At 51.8% G+C, this 18467-nt stretch overlaps 2 protein-coding genes across 13 annotated transcripts in view; both read left to right on the forward strand.

Moving 5' to 3' along the window:
- The window catches only part of SLC45A3 (solute carrier family 45 member 3), a 31699-nt gene extending 23521 nt beyond the window's left edge, over positions 1 to 8178 (forward strand). For 8 of the 9 annotated variants that reach the window (XM_030000686.2, XM_041119940.1, XM_030000684.1 and 5 more), the window contains one exon: positions 2984 to 8178. In XM_030000686.2, the coding sequence (XP_029856546.1) occupies positions 2984 to 3439 (456 nt within the window). In that variant the 3' untranslated portion in view covers positions 3440 to 8178. Of the gene's footprint in view, positions 1 to 692; positions 805 to 2983 lie in introns of all 9 variants that reach the window. The other variant, XM_030000692.1, reaches the window with a different exon arrangement.
- A 167-nt stretch (positions 8179 to 8345) lies between these two features.
- LOC115335395 (Krueppel-like factor 15) lies at positions 8346 to 16959 on the forward strand. Of its 4 annotated transcripts, none has more exons than XM_041119943.1 (4): positions 8346 to 8423; positions 9257 to 9996; positions 12782 to 13820; positions 16569 to 16959. In XM_041119943.1, exons 3-4 carry the CDS (start codon positions 12889 to 12891, stop codon positions 16744 to 16746), a joined length of 1110 nt encoding a protein of 369 aa, XP_040975877.1. In that variant the 5' UTR covers positions 8346 to 8423; positions 9257 to 9996; positions 12782 to 12888; the 3' UTR covers positions 16747 to 16959. The 4 variants fall into 4 exon arrangements, with proteins under 4 accessions (XP_040975877.1, XP_029856845.1, XP_029856847.1 ...); XM_030000985.2 differs by having other exon boundaries at positions 8375 to 8807; XM_030000987.2 differs by having other exon boundaries at positions 8375 to 8807; positions 9257 to 9979.
- Positions 16960 to 18467: the final 1508 nt, after the last annotated feature.

Below are 18467 nucleotides of genomic sequence, written 5' to 3' on the forward strand. Positions count from 1 at the left end.
GATGTTATCCTTGTGGAGAAGTCCTAGGAGGTTCCTGAGTTGCACACTGGATTAATAGGAGTTTCTCTTGTGCTGCAAATGCAAAATTAATTTGTGGTTTGAGAGCAGCTCTTTCATCCCAATGGCAGGCGGTTCACTGTGCAGTGAAATAAGTAGGAGTTTTTACCACAGGCATCCAGATGTTCACATTGAACAAATACTTCTGTCCAACCCATCCCAATTTGCACCAGGCACCCTGTCAAAATAGGGGTACAAGGGAGTGTTCTGCTTTGCAAAAACTTCAGTTTGGCTGGGATCTCCCATGGACATAATATAAACAGAATGAAAACCAAACTCCACAGGCTGAGAATGTGAAGGCCACATGCCCAACTGTTTGCCAAAGGCTTGACGGGGAAACACTCTTAGTACAGTGAGGTGTGGGGTGTAGCTGGGTTTGGTCTCTCTGTTGCCCTAATTTGAAAGTTCCTCCTTCCTTTACCAACTACTTTGCAGCAGGCTGCAGGGAGACCCCACAAGAAGTAGTCTCTAAAATGCCTTTTGCAGGAAATTCTCCATCTGCCCCATTTCTGTTCTCTTCTTTTTTCTTAACTGTTGATATCTGTCATCATTTTTGTTTGCCTTCCCTCGTTCCTGCTTCTTCTCTTCCCTCTCCTTTTTTCACTTTTTTTTAACTTTAAACACTCCTCCCGAAGCGAATCGGCAGAAGGGGCATCCAAAGTGGCTGTTGCTTCCACTCTGTGCGGGATCGTTGGCAAAAGCCTGCAAGGCCACCTCAGCTGGAGCTCCTTGCTTTGCACAGGCTCTGTAAGTCGCTCTGTTCTCCTGCATGCCCTCTCCTCTTCGCATGGCCACTAACCCTTGTCTAGAATGGGAGGAAAAGATCTGCATGTTCTAACCGTGGCTGAAAGTTTGGTAGAGGTGAGATGCATGGTGGGCATTCACACCTTCTGCAGGAGATTAGGGAGAGCTAGGTTCCTCATTCCCACCACTCCCCATCAACTATAGAGGGTGATGAAGCTGTTGACTGAGACACCAGTGACTCATGTGGTTCTATCCTGTGTTACAAGGGGTGATTTTAAAGCATAAGTTCTCACTAAGCTCATTCCTGTGAGTGTTTAAGTCATTCTTTCTAGATTTAAATTAATTCTCCACACTAGGTATTCAAACACCGCTGCCAGAACTCATACCTCTGAAGTCCTAGCCTGGATAAGTATAGAAACCAAGAAAATGTGGCGCAGGCCTTCAGGGCAGCTGAGCAGGCTTGTGGGAACATCAGTGTCAAATATGAAGGGCTGGAACTGTGGGGGTAGCCTAGTTTGGCTCACACAATGCCCTTTCTGTGCTGGGTTTTGAGTTGCTTTGAAGTCTGATGGCAATAGGAGGCACGTGGGAGGATTTTTAAGCTCCACATAAAATAAGTGACGGTCCTGGATTGATGCATTTAAGCGTAAATTCATGAGCCTAGGCAGAATTGAGGAGTTGAAAGGTATAGTGAGCAGCTGAGCAGAGCCCAGGTAAAGCTTTTGGAAGATGATTGCTATTTAGTGAAGCTCTTCTCATCTGGTTTCTCTTCTCCGATTGAATCTGAAACTGTTTGTGCTACCGATCCGCAGCCATGGCCTGGGGCAGCATGAACAGAGACTGGCTGGTGCTGACATACACTAGGGCAGGGCTGGGTGTAGCTGGGTGGGTGCCAAGACTGCGGAAAGCTTTGGGATGGCCTGCAACAGATCTGGAGTGCCCACACTCCCGCACCAGCGGTTCCCTCCCGTTCCTCTGTGTCCGGGTCCCTCCTGCAAAAGGGAGGATAGTTCAGGCAAGCCCTTCTGAGCCTTGCAGCTGGGTAGAGTGCTCTCTGTTCTCAACCAGGTGCTATTTTTTCCTTTTTATTTTCTTTGTTTGTTCAATCTCACCATGCGGATAATGGATTAACGTGTCCTTCGTTATCTGCTCTACCCCATGCAGACCGGTGGTTATGCATAATTGCAAATGCCCTGGAGTTTTAAAGCTGGAGCTCTGCAGTGTTTTCACTGTCTGCACATGACTGCCCATTATTTGTTGGCGTTAACGTGGAGAGCTGTTTGATCCAAATATTCTGTGTGAATACTGCTCGAGTGAGCCGTGCCCCAGAGATCTCACAGCTTGAGCAGAGCGAGGCAAAAAAGGGTGAGAAGAAAAAGATTTTTCTTCCCCCTGCCCCCCTTTTCTAGCCCGAGCAAGGAGGCTCAGGTCAGGCAGATGAAGCAACTCAGTTGAGGTCATGCATGCAGGGTCTGTTGCAGAGCTGAGAAAAGAGCTCTTTCCTGAGTTCCCAGCACTGTGCCATCTCAGCTGGTGTCACTTTTTAAGTATTCCAGATACTAAGAAGTGGCCGTGGATCCAGGGCTCTGAACTGTTCATCTGCTCTTTGGGCTCTTCTGCGGGAAGGTTTTGGGTTCCCAGTCGGCTGCTTTATAAACACTTTTCTTTGCACCGGAGTGGACTATCTGGCTTTGTGATACATCCAAAGTGGGCTCTGGCCCTTCAGTCCTGTCCTGCAAGTGTGCATCAGCTGATTTCAGGATGGGCTGAGCTGTAGTTGGTGCCCAGATTCCCCTGGCACCCAGTGAGGAGGTGACAACCCAGGGCTCAGTGCACAATGTCCCCAGGCAGAGCCTGGGCTGGCTTTGGGCTGCAGCAGCCTGCTGAGCCCCACAGCTTCAACACAACAAAGGCACCACTTGGCCAGATTCCCCCGGTGAGTCAGGGTTGCTTTGAATCCCGTGCCAGTCGGGAAAAGCCAGGCTGGCTCCTGGAGGCCATCTCACGTGGGCCAGGCTCACTGCAGGCACTCCCCACCTCTAACACCCTGACCCAATGCACGCAAAGCACAGAGTGGTTTTGCTCTCTTGCACAAAAAACGGGGCTCCCTCTGCCCCCCACCTCGCTTGCTGTGCTCCACCCTACCGACTCATTCCTCACGTGCCCTCCTTCTTTCCCCTAGGTATTTTTGCATAAATATAAGAGCGAAGAGGAGGAAGACGCAGCTCGATTGGAGAAGAAATCAGCCTTCTCTAAAGGCCACCTTCCCAGCCAGAAGCTGCCTTACCAGAATGGACATGCTGGGAGCCTCTTCTCTTCTTCCTCTCCCTCCTCCTCTCCTCCAGCCGCCGGCTCGGCTCTGTGCGTCAGCTCCTCCTGCGACGTCTCGCTCATGATGATGGTGGGAGAACCGGACTCAGTGGCTCCTGGCCGAGGGATCTGCCTGGACCTGGCTATTTTGGACAGTGCTTTCCTCCTTTCTCAGGTTGTCCCCTCCCTCTTCATGGGGTCCATCGTCCAGTTTACGCAGTCAGTGACTGCCTACATGGTGTCAGCTGCTGGCTTTGGCCTGGTAGCCATTTACTTTGCAACCAAAGTTGTCTTTGATAAGAGTGACATGGCGAAGTATTCAGTGTGATGTGGAAGGCACACGGGCAGCACGCGGGTGCCTGCACGTGACAAAACGAGATGTGTGTTGTTCGCATGGCCGTTTGTGCGAAGCCTCGTGTGGCACCTGCTGTCCCCATGCTGTTGCTGTAGCCCTGGAGCGTGGTTCTGGGGCTGGGGACAGGAGAGGTGCAGCAGGGCTAATCTCAGGTGTAAATAGGAGGCATCGGGGCATTGTGATTTGGGCCATCAGTGCTTTCCAAAGGTGCCTTTATGAAAAGAAGGCGCTGCACAGCCAGCACCAAAGGAGGTTATACAGGGGGGAGAAAGGAAATGGACTTTTCTTTTAATAACGGGTCATGTTTCTGAGCAGGAGAGGCAGTAGTATGGGGAGGGAGGAAATCATTGGCTCTCCTGTTTTCCAGTTACAGCTGTATCCTCTTCCCCTGCTTGTTGTAGTTTTACTCAACTTCTTGAGCAATACTTCTGCAAATAGGACACTGGGAGGAGATCTACTTGGAAAAAAAAAGATGGGTGGCTAAGATTTGGCCATGGAGCAAAGGGGGTGCATATGGGTGCGTGCATGCTTCCGTCCTTCCCCACCTCTGTTCTGACTGGGAGAAACCATTTAGGAGAAAAGTTACAATGTCTTGTTTCGGAAAAACAAATAACGTTTCATTAGGACCAATTCCAAAAGGTGACTTATCTTTTACCTATGTACCAGATTGCATCAGATGGAAAGGACTTCTTAATTTTTTTTTAAAAATGATTGTTTTTAGCTTTCCTCACACGATTGTCAGTAACTCTGACCTCTCACTCCTCAGCGCTCAGAACCGCCGCCTGCTCTCCCCCCTAACAGATCTAGACTGTTGTGCCTCTTCCACACGTGGCCCCTAAAAGATGCTGCCATATCACAAGGAAAATCTATTCTCAGAGGGTTTTCAGTCCTGTGACAATGAAGTAGGACATAAGAGCTCTCCTGCAAGGCTACCTGGGAACAAGTGTACCTGGCCTGAGGAAGCTGGAGGAATTGCTTGTTCACTGACAACTAGTTGAACTCAGCAGCAGTTACTGCTGTAGTAGGTACCTGGAGTTGATCGCTGGCTGTGTCTGTTTTCCCTCAAAGATGCATCTCTAAAGCAACCTTCTAGACCAGACTCTTCTTTCCAGACAGAAAGGCTTTCGGCTGTGCTTGCAGGCTGGCAGGAGTGCACCTTGCAGAGCAGACTGTGTCCCAGTACCCAGCACAGTGGCTGAGTTAACACATTGCCAGCATGCCCTGAGAGGCTGCTGGAAGCAGCATTGTAAACAGGAGGTGGGTAGGATGAAATGTGCCTACAGCCACTCTGGCAGCTGCTTACAGAGCAGGGTAAGCCTAGTTCTTGGTGTGCTGGGCAAAAGAAGGAGCAGGACAGAACCTCTTGATGCTGTTTGTGCCTGTGGTTTGCTGATCTGGATTACATATTTACTATGTTATGCTTCTTTGGGCTTTTATTTATTTATTTTATTTTATTTCCAGACAGGAGTCAAGATTCTTACTGAGGAACAGCGTAAACACAGTTACCTGTTAGAGTAAGGCAAAGTGCCTCTTGCTTCCATAGCACTGAGACCAAATGCTCCTGGATTGTTCAGATTGTTTAGCTCCCAGGTGCGAGTCACCTTCCACTGGCAGAAGAGTGGCTGCAGTTGTGTGTCCTTCTGGCCAGTACCATTCTCCATACGAGTGGACCAGCTGGAATAATTCCGCTGGTGGCAGATTTCTACCACTCGAAGACTACCCATATACCAAATAGGAGTCAAGGTCCTGTCCCACAGTCAGCACTTAGACTTTGAAATGATCCAAACTCTGCCTACAATGCGTAGAGGAAAGCATGAATTGGGCCTTTGGAGGCTAGGCTGTGAGTATGCAGAAGTTGTTCAACAGTCCTTAACTTTGGCTGGTCTAAACAAAGTGTTTGTGACTAATTTTCTGCGGAGGTGTGTGGGCACTGAGATGCACTTGTGAGGTTCGGCTGAAGGGCAAAATGTTGCTATTTTTGCAAGGTCTTGTCAGACTATTCCTTGGCATGGAAGCATGGTTACTCCCCTGCTGTCTGCAGACGGGTCCTGAGAGGGCTTCTGCTAGGTTTTTTCAACATTTCTTTCCCGTAAAGGGTCACTGTTTTTGTTTTATTTCTTCTCAAATTATATGCCTACCAGCCTCCCTTTCCCACAACAAGGTTTGTGTGCTGAAATGCGGCTGTTTTGGGGATGGATTTGGCAGCTGCTTAACCACCTACGGAAACAGTTTTTCGTCTGTACTTCCTACCCTGGTCTCTGTCCACTTAAGGCTTCAGGAGGAAGTCTTTGAGGCAAAATGTTATTGCCAAAGGTGGGGTGTTTCTTGGATGAATGCTCCTAGTGATCAGTAACCTCTGACCCAAGATTTTTCAAACAGGTTCTTACCTGAGTGCTGAAGAATCCTTTATTTGTATTTTTTCTTACATAAAATGTGGGGAACCTTCACACATGGAGGCTGCTACGATGCTAAGTGCTTTTGATAAATGAGCCATTTGTTTACGTGCCTAAGGAGTACTTCCACACCAAACTTCAGGTGTACGGGTTTGATGAAAAGTCCTTGAATCCTTCATTACAGACATCCAAGTGATAAAGCAGCGGGCTGGAGGGGGAGACAGCCTTGTTTTATAGTGTCCTTTGGTTTGGAACATGAGAGAACAAGATGCTGCAGTTCTTGATCCATAACATGTATCTGTCCCTCAGGAGGAGAAGACTTACCCCAAATGACCAGCCCTCCATCTGCTGAGGTGGCTTTGGTGCAGCTATAGCCCAGCTGTAGCTGGTGGACACTCGTAGGTTTGGGCTCATGGCACCTGCAGCAGGCTCTGTGTCTTGGCTGAGCTGGAGGGCTTGGGAGTAGTTGGTGCAGGCTGGGTCTCAGCCCTGTCTTTCACTGACGGATCAAGTGTGCCTTCAGCCTCCCTATTTTCCCATCTCCTTCATTGCACTGGTTCACGGACTTGGCACCCAGATCTCCTCGGCAAGCCTGGCATCTGCATCCAGAGTGCTGGCTCTGATCTCACTCGTCCTAGGAGAGGGCAGGCTGGGTTTGTCCAGTTTTCTCATAATTCAGGTATGCTTCTGGGGAGGTGCCTGCCTTTACTTCATTTATGTTCAGAAAAGACCGCTGAGCGACTGAACTTGTGGCTCTGCAGCCAGCTGCTCTCGCTCCTTGCTGCTGCATCCCAGACGAGCACCCATCGTCTTGCTTTGGCCTGACCTGTGACTGGGCTGATAGCAGAGCTCGTTCTCTGGAGCTCTCCGATCTAGCTGGAGAGACACGATCTAGTCTGAACCAGGGGCTCCTTATCCACTTGTCCTCTGGCTGCGCTGCTCTTGTTTTAGCCAGTTCAGCGAGTATGAGAAGAACTACTTGATTATCCACCAAGAAACTCTGATTTCTCCCTTCCCCCTGGCACCCTTCTTCCCATTTCTCCATCTGGAGTGAAACCCAGCAAATTCAGTAATTGCTCCTTTCCTTCTTACCCTCCTGTTACACCAGGAGAAGATTTGGGCTATTTGCCCTGAGAGCGGGGCTATTTGCAGAAGGAGAGGAGGGCTGTAGGGGACTGCCACATGCAGTCAGGTCCTGGGTGGGTGGTGGGCAGTTGGGGAACAAGGGGAGCAGCTTTCTGCGCAAAAGTTCAGCGGGGAGGGAAGACAAGGCAGCAGCCTGAGAGGAGAATGGGGAGAGATCAGGGCGAGGGAGCAGGGGGAAGAGGGGGTTCAGGGGAGATCTGAGGTTTGTAGCAATGTGAGGGACTGGTATGGGACATTGGCTGGAACTGGGCTGGCATTGCCCTGGTCGTGGGCCTTTGGCACTACGCTGCCCTGGCAGTGGGTGGGAGCGTGCCCCTCGTTGTGGCCTTGCCCTGTCCATAAAGCACTTCATAACCCTTCATGCTTGCTACCTCATGCCAGCATGATCCCAGCCGTGTCGTGAGAGCTGGCTGCGTAGTCTGAGCTCAGGTCCCGAGCTGGGCCGTCGGCAGCTGCCTTCCCCAAACCCCTAAGGGATGTTGGGCTTGCTGTCACTGCAGTGGCCCTGTCCGTGTGCTCTGTTATTACCAAAAGCCTTTCTTCCTAGTTCAGGCTGTCGCTGGGGCTGACAGGAAAGGGATTTTCCAGAGCGTCTGTTGAGAAGCTCCTTTCTTTGTAAGATTGTCCTTTCTGGCTAACCTGGTGTGCTTCTGCTAAGAACAGCTTCTCTGTGTTGGGATCAGACATAGACCGGCAAGGGACACAGGCATGTTCTAGTGAAGGTAAGCGCATCCCTTAGATGCTGTTACTGATATAACCTGTGTGAACATAGAAATCTCTCTAGGACTTGATTATACTGTCCAACGGACAGGTATCGGTACAAGCTCTCCAGAGGCGGTTACCGTGAGTTTTTCTGTTTCGGGTAGTAGCTGCGCTTCTGCTTTCTTCTCACGGGTGAATCCTGCTGTGCCTCTCCTTTCCTTTTGAGAGATGGGGGTGTTGAGGTGGGGAGCAGAGGGGAGAAGGGAGGGTGTCTTTCTAATGTGAGACGATTGCGAATCTCTAGGTTAGGGAAGGATGTGTGGACGCTGTTTTTTCTTTCGAGATCATATCCTGTCTGCGAGATGTTCATGTTTTATTTATTCAGTAGAGTAAATATTTTGTATACGATGTAAGAGGAAGGCTATTATAAATTTTTATCAAAAGGAGGAAATAAAAGGTGTTTAAATGGGACGACCGTGTGTGTCGCGAAACGGACGGCGGCGCGGCGCGCGCCCTGCACCGGCGGCCGCCGGGGGGCGCCACTGCGGGGCCGTGGGCGGGGGCCGTGGGCGGGGCCGTGGGCGGGGCCGTGGGCGGGGCCGGCGGGGCGGGGTCTTCCCACCCGCAGCAATCCCTCCGCCCGGGCCGCTCTGGGTCCGGTACCGAGCATCGGGCTGCGGTCCTGCACCCTCCGGACACCAAACCGTGTGCTGAGGGTGGGATCTCGGAGCGTCGGTCACCCGGGGAAGGGGCTGGCTCTGCTTCCGACCCTTGTCTGCAGGGAGGAGGCGGAGAGGGAGGCGCAGAGCCGCCTGCTGTTACCTGTGACTCGCTTTAGCGTTGTTCCTTGTGGATCCCTGGCGTGAACATCCCGCTTACCCCACTAGGTGCTGTACAAACCTAGAGGAAGAACTGCTCCCTCTTGTTATCCCCGGTAATTTTGTGACGTGGTGTAAAGCGAAGCCATTCGTGTTCGAACCCCGCAGTATCACAGTAGGTAGTACCTGAGGATTTTGAAGAGCTAAGACTTTCCCTGTCCCTGCAAGGAATTTTAAGTATTGTCAGCACTTAGGTTAAAGACTGTGAAGCTGAGACACAGGGTAAGTGACACCCAGGGGCGCAGCAGTGAGTCGGGGGAATAGCTATGGGTTGCCCTTTCCAAATGATGAAGCCCCTTCACTGTTGGGGTTTTTTTTTGTTTTGGTTTGGTTTTTCAAATGTGAGGCCTTATTCTGGTCTGGGACTTTTTGTTCAGGCTCAGAATCTCATGCTGCTTACAAAGCAGGGAAACTGCGCTCACCTCCTTGGGTTGATGGGGCTCACTGTGGTAGATATGAGAAACTCTCTTTTCCTATAGGGGCACTGCCTGCCTCAAAATTGTCCTTCTGCTTGGAAAGATTTAACCCCAAACCCCTGTCACCATCAAACCCTATAAGTGGTTCGAGGGAGCAGAGGCAAACATGACTCCTCTCTCCGATCAGTGTGTTTGCCCTGTGCATGGGGCAGCACACTGTCATTTTTGTTACTCTCATGCTTTTTTCCGTCACAGGGTGCATGGCTCCTGTGATGCCGTAAGGAACACCAGGCATTTTAGAGTGACCACCGTGAGCCTGGAAAGCCACTGCTGCTGGCAGAGGATTGCTCCCGGGCGGCCTGCGAGTCCGCTCCTCTGCGGGGTTCGGTGGGGCGCAGCCTATGCTGTCAAAGGCAGCCCCAAGGCCACCCTCAAGCTCAGCCTTGCCAGGACTCTCTCTGGAAGCCACAAGCTGCCTGCAAAGCCACCGTGAGGGCCAAAGACCTCGTGCACCTCCTTATCACAGCAGCAACATCTGAACACTATGGCCCTGCCAAAACTATTCCTCCTGAAACGAGAACCTGTATCCGAACGGACGCCGGCAGCAGCCGTGGCTGCTGCTACCTGCTAGGACTCGACTTTTTTTTTCCCCGAAATGTTGGAGAAATCCGGACTGTTCCCAGCGTAAATTATCAGGGAGAGGAAACGACGGCAAACTGCAGCGGGGTCCGAGGCATCTCCTCAAGGACCGGCTCCAGCAGTCGGGACGAGGCAGCAGACCCGGGACAACCCGAATCCGGGCGGCCCGTCTTGTCCTCCCCGGTCCGGGGGTTTATCGTGGCCGCCCCACCGGGCAGCCAGCTCAGCCCGGTGCGGGGCCGGGCACTGGCCGCCAATGGGACCGGCTACCGGAGCCGAGCCCTCGGCGGGGCGGGGCGGGCCGGGAGCCGCCCCCGCGCCGCGGGAGCCGCCGCGCCGGTATGGACCGGAGCCGGGTAAGGGGGAGCGGGGGGCTCGGCGGGGGCGGGGGGGGGCAGCTCTCTCCGGGAGGCTGCCCGCAGCGGCGGAGGGGCAGCTCGGCGGGGGCAAGGTCGGCCTGGGGCGGGTTTTCTTTTTTTTTTTTAATTTTTTTAAAAATTTTTTTTCTCTCCCCCCTGCCCTGACCCGGGGGTGGGGGGGGGGTGAAGGGAGCCACCGGGCCAGACTCGGTCTCCTCGGCCCCGGGGGTTTCCAGCCTGTTCCTGGCCCTGCTCCCCGCGGTGGGGTTTGGGGAGAAGAAGTCGTGCCAGGCTGGCTTGTCCTTGGCCGGGTCGAAGCGTGGGGCACCCCCCTTTATCGCTGGGGGATCTGCTACACGTGGCACTGGCTGTAAGTGTCTGACTTATTTAGCATGTTGGAGTTGTCCTGAAAGGCTTCGTGCGTCCAGGTTTTTGCACGGACGCTGTGAATGTAATTCACGGCTCTGAAGAGGTTACAGGTGTTTGTTCGTGTTGTTCAGTCACAAGAGGAGAGTCATAACCCTCGGCTGAGTTCCCAGCTCCTGCTTGTTGGCTGACCTTGGGCAAATTACTTTCTCTCTGTGTGCTCAAACTGCACATCTGCTGATTTCATGCAGTAATTGAGTGCTCTTAGGGAATTGAAAAACTATAGGAATAGAAATGCAAAGTGAAGCTTGAAAACGACGTTGACCTTGTCTTTCAGTATGCTTCGCTGAAGGCCAAAGTCAGGTCTCCATTTTCTTGCAGTAGCTTATCTGGGATGACAGCACTGTTGACGTGCATTTTGCAAAAATGCCTGGGATTGACGAGGCACTGACATCTGTGACAGGTATCTACAAAGTCTGTTAGTAATGGAGCATGCCACCAGGTTACACATTTCCCCTTAGCACCGCTCTGCAAGGTAGAATGTTACTATTGCCCCCACTTAGATGGGAAACTGAGGTCCAGAGCACTCCAGCAACTACCCCAAGGTTGCATGAGAAGTCTGCAGCACAGCAGGAGACCCTGCTCGGATCTCCTCAGTCCCAAGCCAGCAGCTTAACCACCAGACCTTCCTGCCCTCTGGTCGTGCTTTTCTTCGTGTTGTTAGTTCAACAGAACTGTTCACTCTGAATTTGCAAGATATGTACTAAATGAGGCTCCTGAGCTAAGGAGTTTATAGTTTAATTCAGTTGTCCTGGGGGCACACTGAAGGGATGGAGACTTCCTGAGCTGCTCTGCAAGGAGACCTTGTTGGAAAATCAGGTTTTAAGACTTTCTGGAAGAGGTAAACAGAAGTGTTTTGTAGCCAGAGGGGGAAGGCTTTTCTAGCCTCTGAAGCTTGTAGAAAGAGGAGACAAGAGTCAGAGAAGCGGAGATCAGAAAGAGATCATAAAATTGGTGTGGAGGAAGGAGTGGAACTGGGTGCTGCCTTGAAGGTGATGGTTCAGAGCGTGAATTTGTGTTGTGATGAAAACTTGAAGCCTGAAGGTTGAGATTGGCCCAAACACCTTTCTTACCTCACGTGTGAGCAGTGACGGTCTCTGCTCATCATGACTTGTTGATGCAGAGTTGTGCTGGAGACAGACTGTGGGCAGCACTGCAAATGGCCCTGAGCAATGTGGCATCTTGCTCTTCGCAGGTTTTGAACAACGTGGGGATTATTTCTTCTTAAGGGGAAGAGCCTTTATATCACATCCAGACTGCTTCTCAAAAATTCCCTTTCCGAGCTCTCAGGAAGCAGTGATAACAAGGACTGGATTGACTGGTTTGCAGCTCTGCAGAAATCTCATGGACTTACTTATTCTGGAAAAGATTCATAGGGGACTTTGGCATAGGTTTTCTTTATCTTGGAAACTCACTTGCTGCATTAAATGTAAACAGTAAAAAGATCCTGCCTTCTTGGGTGGTTTAGGTGTTGCAGGAGGAGGATGCAGCCTTGAGGCTGCCCTTTCGCAGGGGCAGGGACAGTGTGTGGCCGCTCAGGCACTGTGCTCACAACCCCACGAGCCACACAGCAGGGCCTGTGCGGTTTGATGTATTGAATCGTGGGAGAGCAGTCACCTTCTGGACACTGCACAGGTCTAACCTGGAGATATTGTGATCTTTCTCACCTGTTTTGAAACGTGGTGTTGGTGTCCTCAAGGGCCCTGTGAGCTGACCCCAGACTGTCTGCGATGCTTTCTGGAGGTGTGACTGAGCTGGGGCAGACCTGCCTGAACTGGTTTTAAACTCACTTGTTCAGGCACTGATAGCCAGTGTAACCACAGCAGCGTGGTTGCTGGTGAATGCTCACCAGAGCCCCAAGCAGTCTGGCAGCAGGCACTCTCATAGCTGTCTTGTTATCTGTTGCCAAACTAGTTAGCTTTACTCCAGCCATGATAGGTCTGCGTCAGGTTGTGGTTGTACCAACGTTTGCAGTGTGGAGAAACCAGCACCCTCTCTTGGATCTCAATTAACTCCTAGTTGTAAGCCACAAGTCATCCTCTCTGCCATCTAGCAGCCCATACCTGCCCTCTGGCATAGTGGGAAGAGGGATGAAGTGTTTCATTGCGTATTTTTACCTTAATAAACTCCCCAGAGAAGTTTGCTTCTGGGGGGAATCTAGCTCTTTGCAGCCTATTGGCGTCCTGCATAGGAAAATGGTTAGCATGTGGTTTTTGAGCAACAGACTCTGTAAAAACAAAGGCCACTGACTAGTTTTGATGTTTTCTTTCTAATGCACAGTCCATTTTATTCAAAGGTTGAGGTTTTCTTGTTTGTTTTTTAATTTGGAAATAACCTTGGTGGTGTTCCCTTGCAGATGAACCAAGACTTCCCCAGCCTCAGGAGCCCCAGCTGAGCTCTTACAGAAGCTTCTGATCCAGCCGAGCCAAGAGCCTTGTGGGGGTAGAGGACGTGAGTCAACAAATGGTCTCTGTGAGTTGCCAGGAGCTGCTACCCTCCTTGACCAGCTCTTCCCTCCTCGAAAGCTTTGCGAGCGCTCTGCAACGCAGCATGCCACCATCCCTTCTGCCGGGGCACGGCAGCGGGAGGGCGTCCGGCCACCCAGAAGGCTCTGGCCATCTCCTTGCAGGCAGCACCAGCCACCCTGAAGGCACCCTCCTCCCCCTGGCCGGTGCAAAGGGGGAAGACACAAAACCCCAAATTTGCGAGGCTCACCTCAGGCTGCCTGACTTCTGCAGCAGCCTCTCCCAGGACTTCACTCCCACCCTGGAGGAGATTGAGGAGTTCCTAAGGGAGAAGGCCGAGTTCCTCAAAGACGAAGAAAGCGAGCTTCGCCCAGCTGGAGGGAAAGTCGAGTTCAAATCTGAGATCAGCTTAGGTAGCTCTGGGGGACAGCCTGTCTCCAGTGTGGTTCAAGAAGACGATGTCTCAAACGCTGCTCAGCCTGGAGGGACAGCTGATGGTAGTGACCAGGCAGTAGCCGCTGGGAGCATTCCTGTTGTCCTCCAAATCCAGCCTCTCCAGATGGACAGTGGCAGCCCGCTAGCACAGAGTGCTACCGGTGGTGTCAGGGTGGCCCAGCTGGTTATCAGCTTGCAGGGCCAAAACCTGTCCCTCCTCCCTCAGGTCCAGCCCCCTGTGACCATCATGGACCAAAAGTATGTCAAAATTGCCCCCCTGCCAGTCGCCATGAGGCCGGGGGTGCCGGGGGATGTGCAAGAGGTGGAGGCAAACCCCAAGTATCAGAAAGCCCCCCCTTCTCTCGTCCGCATCCATAAGTGCTCGCACCCGGGCTGCGGCAAGATGTACACCAAGAGTTCCCACCTCAAGGCTCACTTTCGTCGGCACACCGGCGAGAAACCCTACACTTGTGCTTGGCCCAACTGTGGCTGGCGGTAAGTGGGAGCCGGGGACTCTGTGCAAACGGGTGTCTGCACCAAAGGCCTGCCGTTGCTTGCCAAGATGCGGGAGAGCTCTTGGCTCGTGAAAATCCAGGATAAAATCACAAGTTTTCTTTCCTGAGTGAATTATAGGTGAGAGCTGGAAGGAGGCCTGGAGGAGTAAAGTTTGTTGAGCGCTTTGGGTAGTTTTCACTGAGTCCAAAAATGCTGAAACCTCCAGCTGGGGAAGCGTAGCTGACACTCTCCCAAACACCCCAAATCCCCCTTGAACTGGATGCCTAAACACCCTCTGGCAATACAGCTTTTCCAAGTGATGTTGTAATTTTACAAGCTTTCTCTGTCTAGTTCAGGATCATTTCTGCAGTTGGGCTACAAAAATGGCTTTTCCCATTAATACTTGTCCCAGGAAATAGGAGTCTCACCGCTTCCTCAGGAGCCAGTGCGTAGTTCTGTGTTTAATGTTTAGCAACCCTTTGCTTTCTCTTGCTGTTTGCCTGCCCTGGCTGCTTGTATCCTTCAGACACCTGTGGGCCTGTAGCGTATCTCCATATTGCATTTACTTTTGTTTGCTCTGTGCATGATGATGGTTGTCATTTTCTTTCATCTGTGTTCCCTAAATTAACCCTGCTTTTTAATCTTGCTGCACTTCTCTGATTATTTTTCTGCTGTGGTGTTCTCTTCCTGGTACCGTGTACCTGTCCTGGGGGGCAGGATGCTCAGTACAGCCTTTGGCAAGAAGGGCTGATAGTCCTCAGGTCTTGCATAGCACTTTTCATCAGCAGATCTCAAAGCGTATCACAAAGAAAACTGGTGCTGGCAGCACTGAGCTTTCCTCGTTTCTTATGCAATGCTTTGGCATACATTCGCTGCCTTGTTTCCCCGGATGGTGTGTTATGGCTTCTGTCTCAGGGTGGTGAAACTCTGGAAGGTATGAGACTAGATCTGAATTTCGGGACTCCCTCTTGCCAAGCTGCTGTCCCTTTGCCATCAGCAGTTGTCTGTCCCTCCACTTCACCTAGAACCGCGGTACAGATTTATAGGCATTGGCTCCTTTTGTAGTACAAACCGGTACTGCGAAACCCTCCTGCACCTGATGCTCAGACCCTGGGGACTGAGGAACGTGACAATGGCAACCACACAAGCATCACTTTTCCCTCTGGGAAGGAGGAAGGGGATGGTGCTACCCTGTACGATAGCATCCTGCAGGCTGCCCACTGAACCGCTGTGTTCTGCTTCCCTTGCTGCCCTGCCCTCCCCCTCCATGGGAGCAGTTATACTATGGAGTGATGTACTCGGCTGGGGTTCTCTGGGCCGTGCTCTCTTTTCTAGATGTGGCCCTAACTACAAATATATATGTCATTTTTCCTGGCCCTGCTTTCTATGAGGAGCTGAGACCTTGGAACTCGCTTCTCGCAATAAAGCTGGAAAAGAAGTCAGTGGTTTGCACAGAAGACCTGAGGATGGCCTTGGGACACATTTTGTTTTTGCAGAGCCTTTTGTGAGCAGCCGCAGTATTTACTGTACCAGGTGTGAGCTTGAAATCCTATCGCTGGGAGTCTGGGGTTACATCTGAAGCTCCCTGCTTTGTGCTTCTTTGCGTGGGCATGTTTCAGCCAGATGGAAAAACCCTTCCGTCCTAATACTCCTGCCATCTGTGTTGGCTCCTTGGAGGCAGAACAGGAGTAAATCCTGTCCAGTCCTCCTCTCCAGCACTCCCCTGACACTCGGACATGCAAAGCATACTGAAGTCACACCAGCTCCCAGGCCTTGTTGAGATCTTCGAGGTGGCACTCAAAACACCTGCGGACCAACTTGCTGCAGGTGCCCCCAGGTCTGGTTCTGTGTGTGCCAGGTGGAAGAAAGGGTGCAGGAGAATTAAGTGGGACATGCACGTGGTTAAAGGGACTTTCCAGGCTGTTCAGCTGATCTGCTCCAGATGTGCGAATTGCACAGACAAGCAGTCAGAACGCTGGGTATTCCTGTGGTCCTTGTTACTGCATCCTCAGAACAGCAGTCAACTTGCTTCGGCATGGAAACCTCTGCTGCTGTGCTCCAGGCCGGGTGCGTTTGCTTTTCCTCCCTTGTGCTTGGTATTTAAACCAGCTCACAGGCAGCTTCTCTCTCCCCAGCTCCCAATCCAGCCCAGGCTGACAGTGAAAACTCGCTGCCATTCTGAGAAACAAGGGGATGCTCAGAGTTTGCAGGGAGAACCCATGCTCTCTCAGGAAAAACAAACCTCCCCTCAACAGTGATGCTCTTCTTGGCTAGATGTGGGAGTTGTAGTAAAGCCTTTCCACCTGGGCTCCTGAACCGTGTCCTTTAGTCACTGCCAGCTCAGGCTGATGCCCCAAAAAGCAATTTCTCTCACCATCTGGCCTAGGGGCTGTCAGCCCCCAAAAGGTTTCAGCAAGTTGAAAACAAATGAAGGAAGTAGGTGGACAGTGTTCTTTAAGAGCAGTGGAAAGAAATTAAGATCTCAGTGGGTGGGTGAATTCTTTTTCTCTTTCCTATCTCTAAATCACCCCTTGGAGGGGTTTATTCCTTTCCATTCCTCCAGCAGGAGCCTGGGGTACCTGTGCCTCACTGGGAGATTGGATGGAGCAGAGCAGAAGCGACCTGCCTAGGGTCACCCCAAGAGGCTGGGGCAGAGACAGACCTCAGCCTCCCACTGCCAGGGTCCTCGTGTTCCCTGTCCTGTCTAGCAGCGAAGGCTGGATCCACCATGCTTCCCTTCTCCTGCAGGTTTTCCCGGTCGGATGAGCTCTCCCGTCACAAGCGCTCCCACTCTGGTGTCAAGCCGTACCAGTGTGCTGCCTGCGAGAAGAAGTTTGCCCGCAGTGACCATTTAGCCAAACATGTGAAGATCCACCGGGGCCAGCCTTACGGCCAGCGGACACTTCAGGGCAGCAGCAGAAATTAAGTCTCGCTGCTCATCCTTGCGAGGCTGAGTCCAGGAGGCCCTGAAGCCAGGCAAACAATGCAAAAAACACTACACTAATGAAAAGGGGGAAATGACTCTAACGAATTATAGGAGATCCAGCGTTATACCTCTATTCAAGGATGACCTGGATTCATTCACAGCCTGTTTCTGGTAGTACTGTCCCTCTCTCAAATATAGGTGATGGAAACCTAAGTTAATTCCGGGTGAGTGTGTGTATGTAAGGGAGTGGGGGCTGGGGTAGGGGACAGCTTTACAAAAGATCCCTTTGCACAGCTTGTAGGTGTCGCCTGCCTGCTGCAGCGTGACAGGCAAGAACTGGCTTACAGCTCTCCATCCCCACCATGGGGCATCCCCTGGGCTGCTGCAGCTGCGAGTCACACCGGCATCGCAAGGCTCTGGGTCAGCAGCATTTCGGAGACAGCCAGAGAAGATTTGTTCTGGCTGGACTTGCTCAGAAACCCACGTGCATGAGCCCATCTGGCCCGATGGCAGCCAGGCAGAACCGTGGATGGACGGGGCGGGTGTTTGTGTGTTGTGCAGCGGCTGCGGAGGCTGAAGGCAGACGTTGGGGACAGCTTTTCCGTTGTGGTTGAGATGGTGGTTGTGTTGTCCCTAACTCTGCTTTTCTGTGTTGGTGGTTTTTCACCTGACTGGTATCGGGCATGCTGGCGTCCTTGGGGAGCGTGACGTTGCGGCTACGGTTTGAGGGGGGTGGGAAACGCATCTGTTCAGCTCGCTCAATGGTGCGTGTTGAAATGGGATCAGGAGAAACGTAAGCAGCACCAGAAAAGTCCTTTTTTACAGACTGGCATGAAAGAACAGCGGTATGGAGAGACACCAACATGTATGGACCCATAGAAGAGCTGTGCGCTCTGGTCAAGGGGAGCAGTGCAGCTCACAGGTTGCTGACGTCCTTTTTGTATTTGACTTCTGGTTAATTAAAGGCCAACTCCTTGCCACTGTGCCAACTTCCCGAGCTTTTGCAAACATCTGGGAGGGAATTAGGTGCTTGTACAAACAAAGAATAAGCGTCAGGAGTTTGAGCTAGGCAGTGTGCCCTTTCTACGTGGCTTTGCCAGCATGTCTCAAGCTGATATTTAGCACCTGCAGGCTCTTTTCAGCTCAGGTGTGCTCGTGCCATTCTGCTGTTACCCCAACACTCTTCCAGAGCAGGACTTCACGTGCTTGTCTCAAGCTGCCCTTGAGCTGGCTTTAGTGTGGAGTGTTGGGTCATACCCAAAATAAGGGCAGGGAAATAAGCTAAACTCTTTTCCCTGCCCTGTGGAGGGCATGTTTGTACAGCAAAGAGGTTGTTCTCTGGTCCCTGCAGCCCTTTTCGACTGATGACTCCAGGGAAGGAAAAAGCCAGACTGGTCAGGATCGATATGGTGTCCTGCTCTAAGGGTTGGTACAAGCATCTCTGGAGGAGATACCAAACTTCTGTGCAAGAAACACGAGCTTGTAAAGCAATCTGTCCTAGTGAAACTGTTGTGTGGCTTGTTGGTGGCTGCTCCTTCCCCAGTGCAGTGACTGGAGCTCTTCCAGCTCTGTTGAGAAGCTACTGCAGTGTGGCTTCAGTAAAAGAAGGAGCAAGGGAGCTGAAAATACTTAATTTATTCTTAGTCTAGAATATTTAGGGATGCTTATGCTGCCCCTGAAGGAGATGCTGCTGCTGCGGAGATTGGAGACGGATGGGGTAG

The sequence above is a fragment of the Aquila chrysaetos genome, chromosome 24 (assembly GCF_900496995.4).
Source record: "Aquila chrysaetos chrysaetos chromosome 24, bAquChr1.4, whole genome shotgun sequence".
Lineage (NCBI taxonomy): Eukaryota > Metazoa > Chordata > Aves > Accipitriformes > Accipitridae > Aquila > Aquila chrysaetos.

Excerpts from the sequence above, each read along its gene's own strand:
- LOC115335395 (XM_041119943.1), top strand. The coding sequence starts at position 12,889 with ATGGTCTCTGTGAGTTGCCAGGAGCTGCTACCCTCCTTGACCAGCTCT. Across the intron at positions 13,821-16,568 it reads TGGCCCAACTGTGGCTGGCG|GTTTTCCCGGTCGGATGAGC; the intron begins GTAAGTGGGAGC and ends CTTCTCCTGCAG.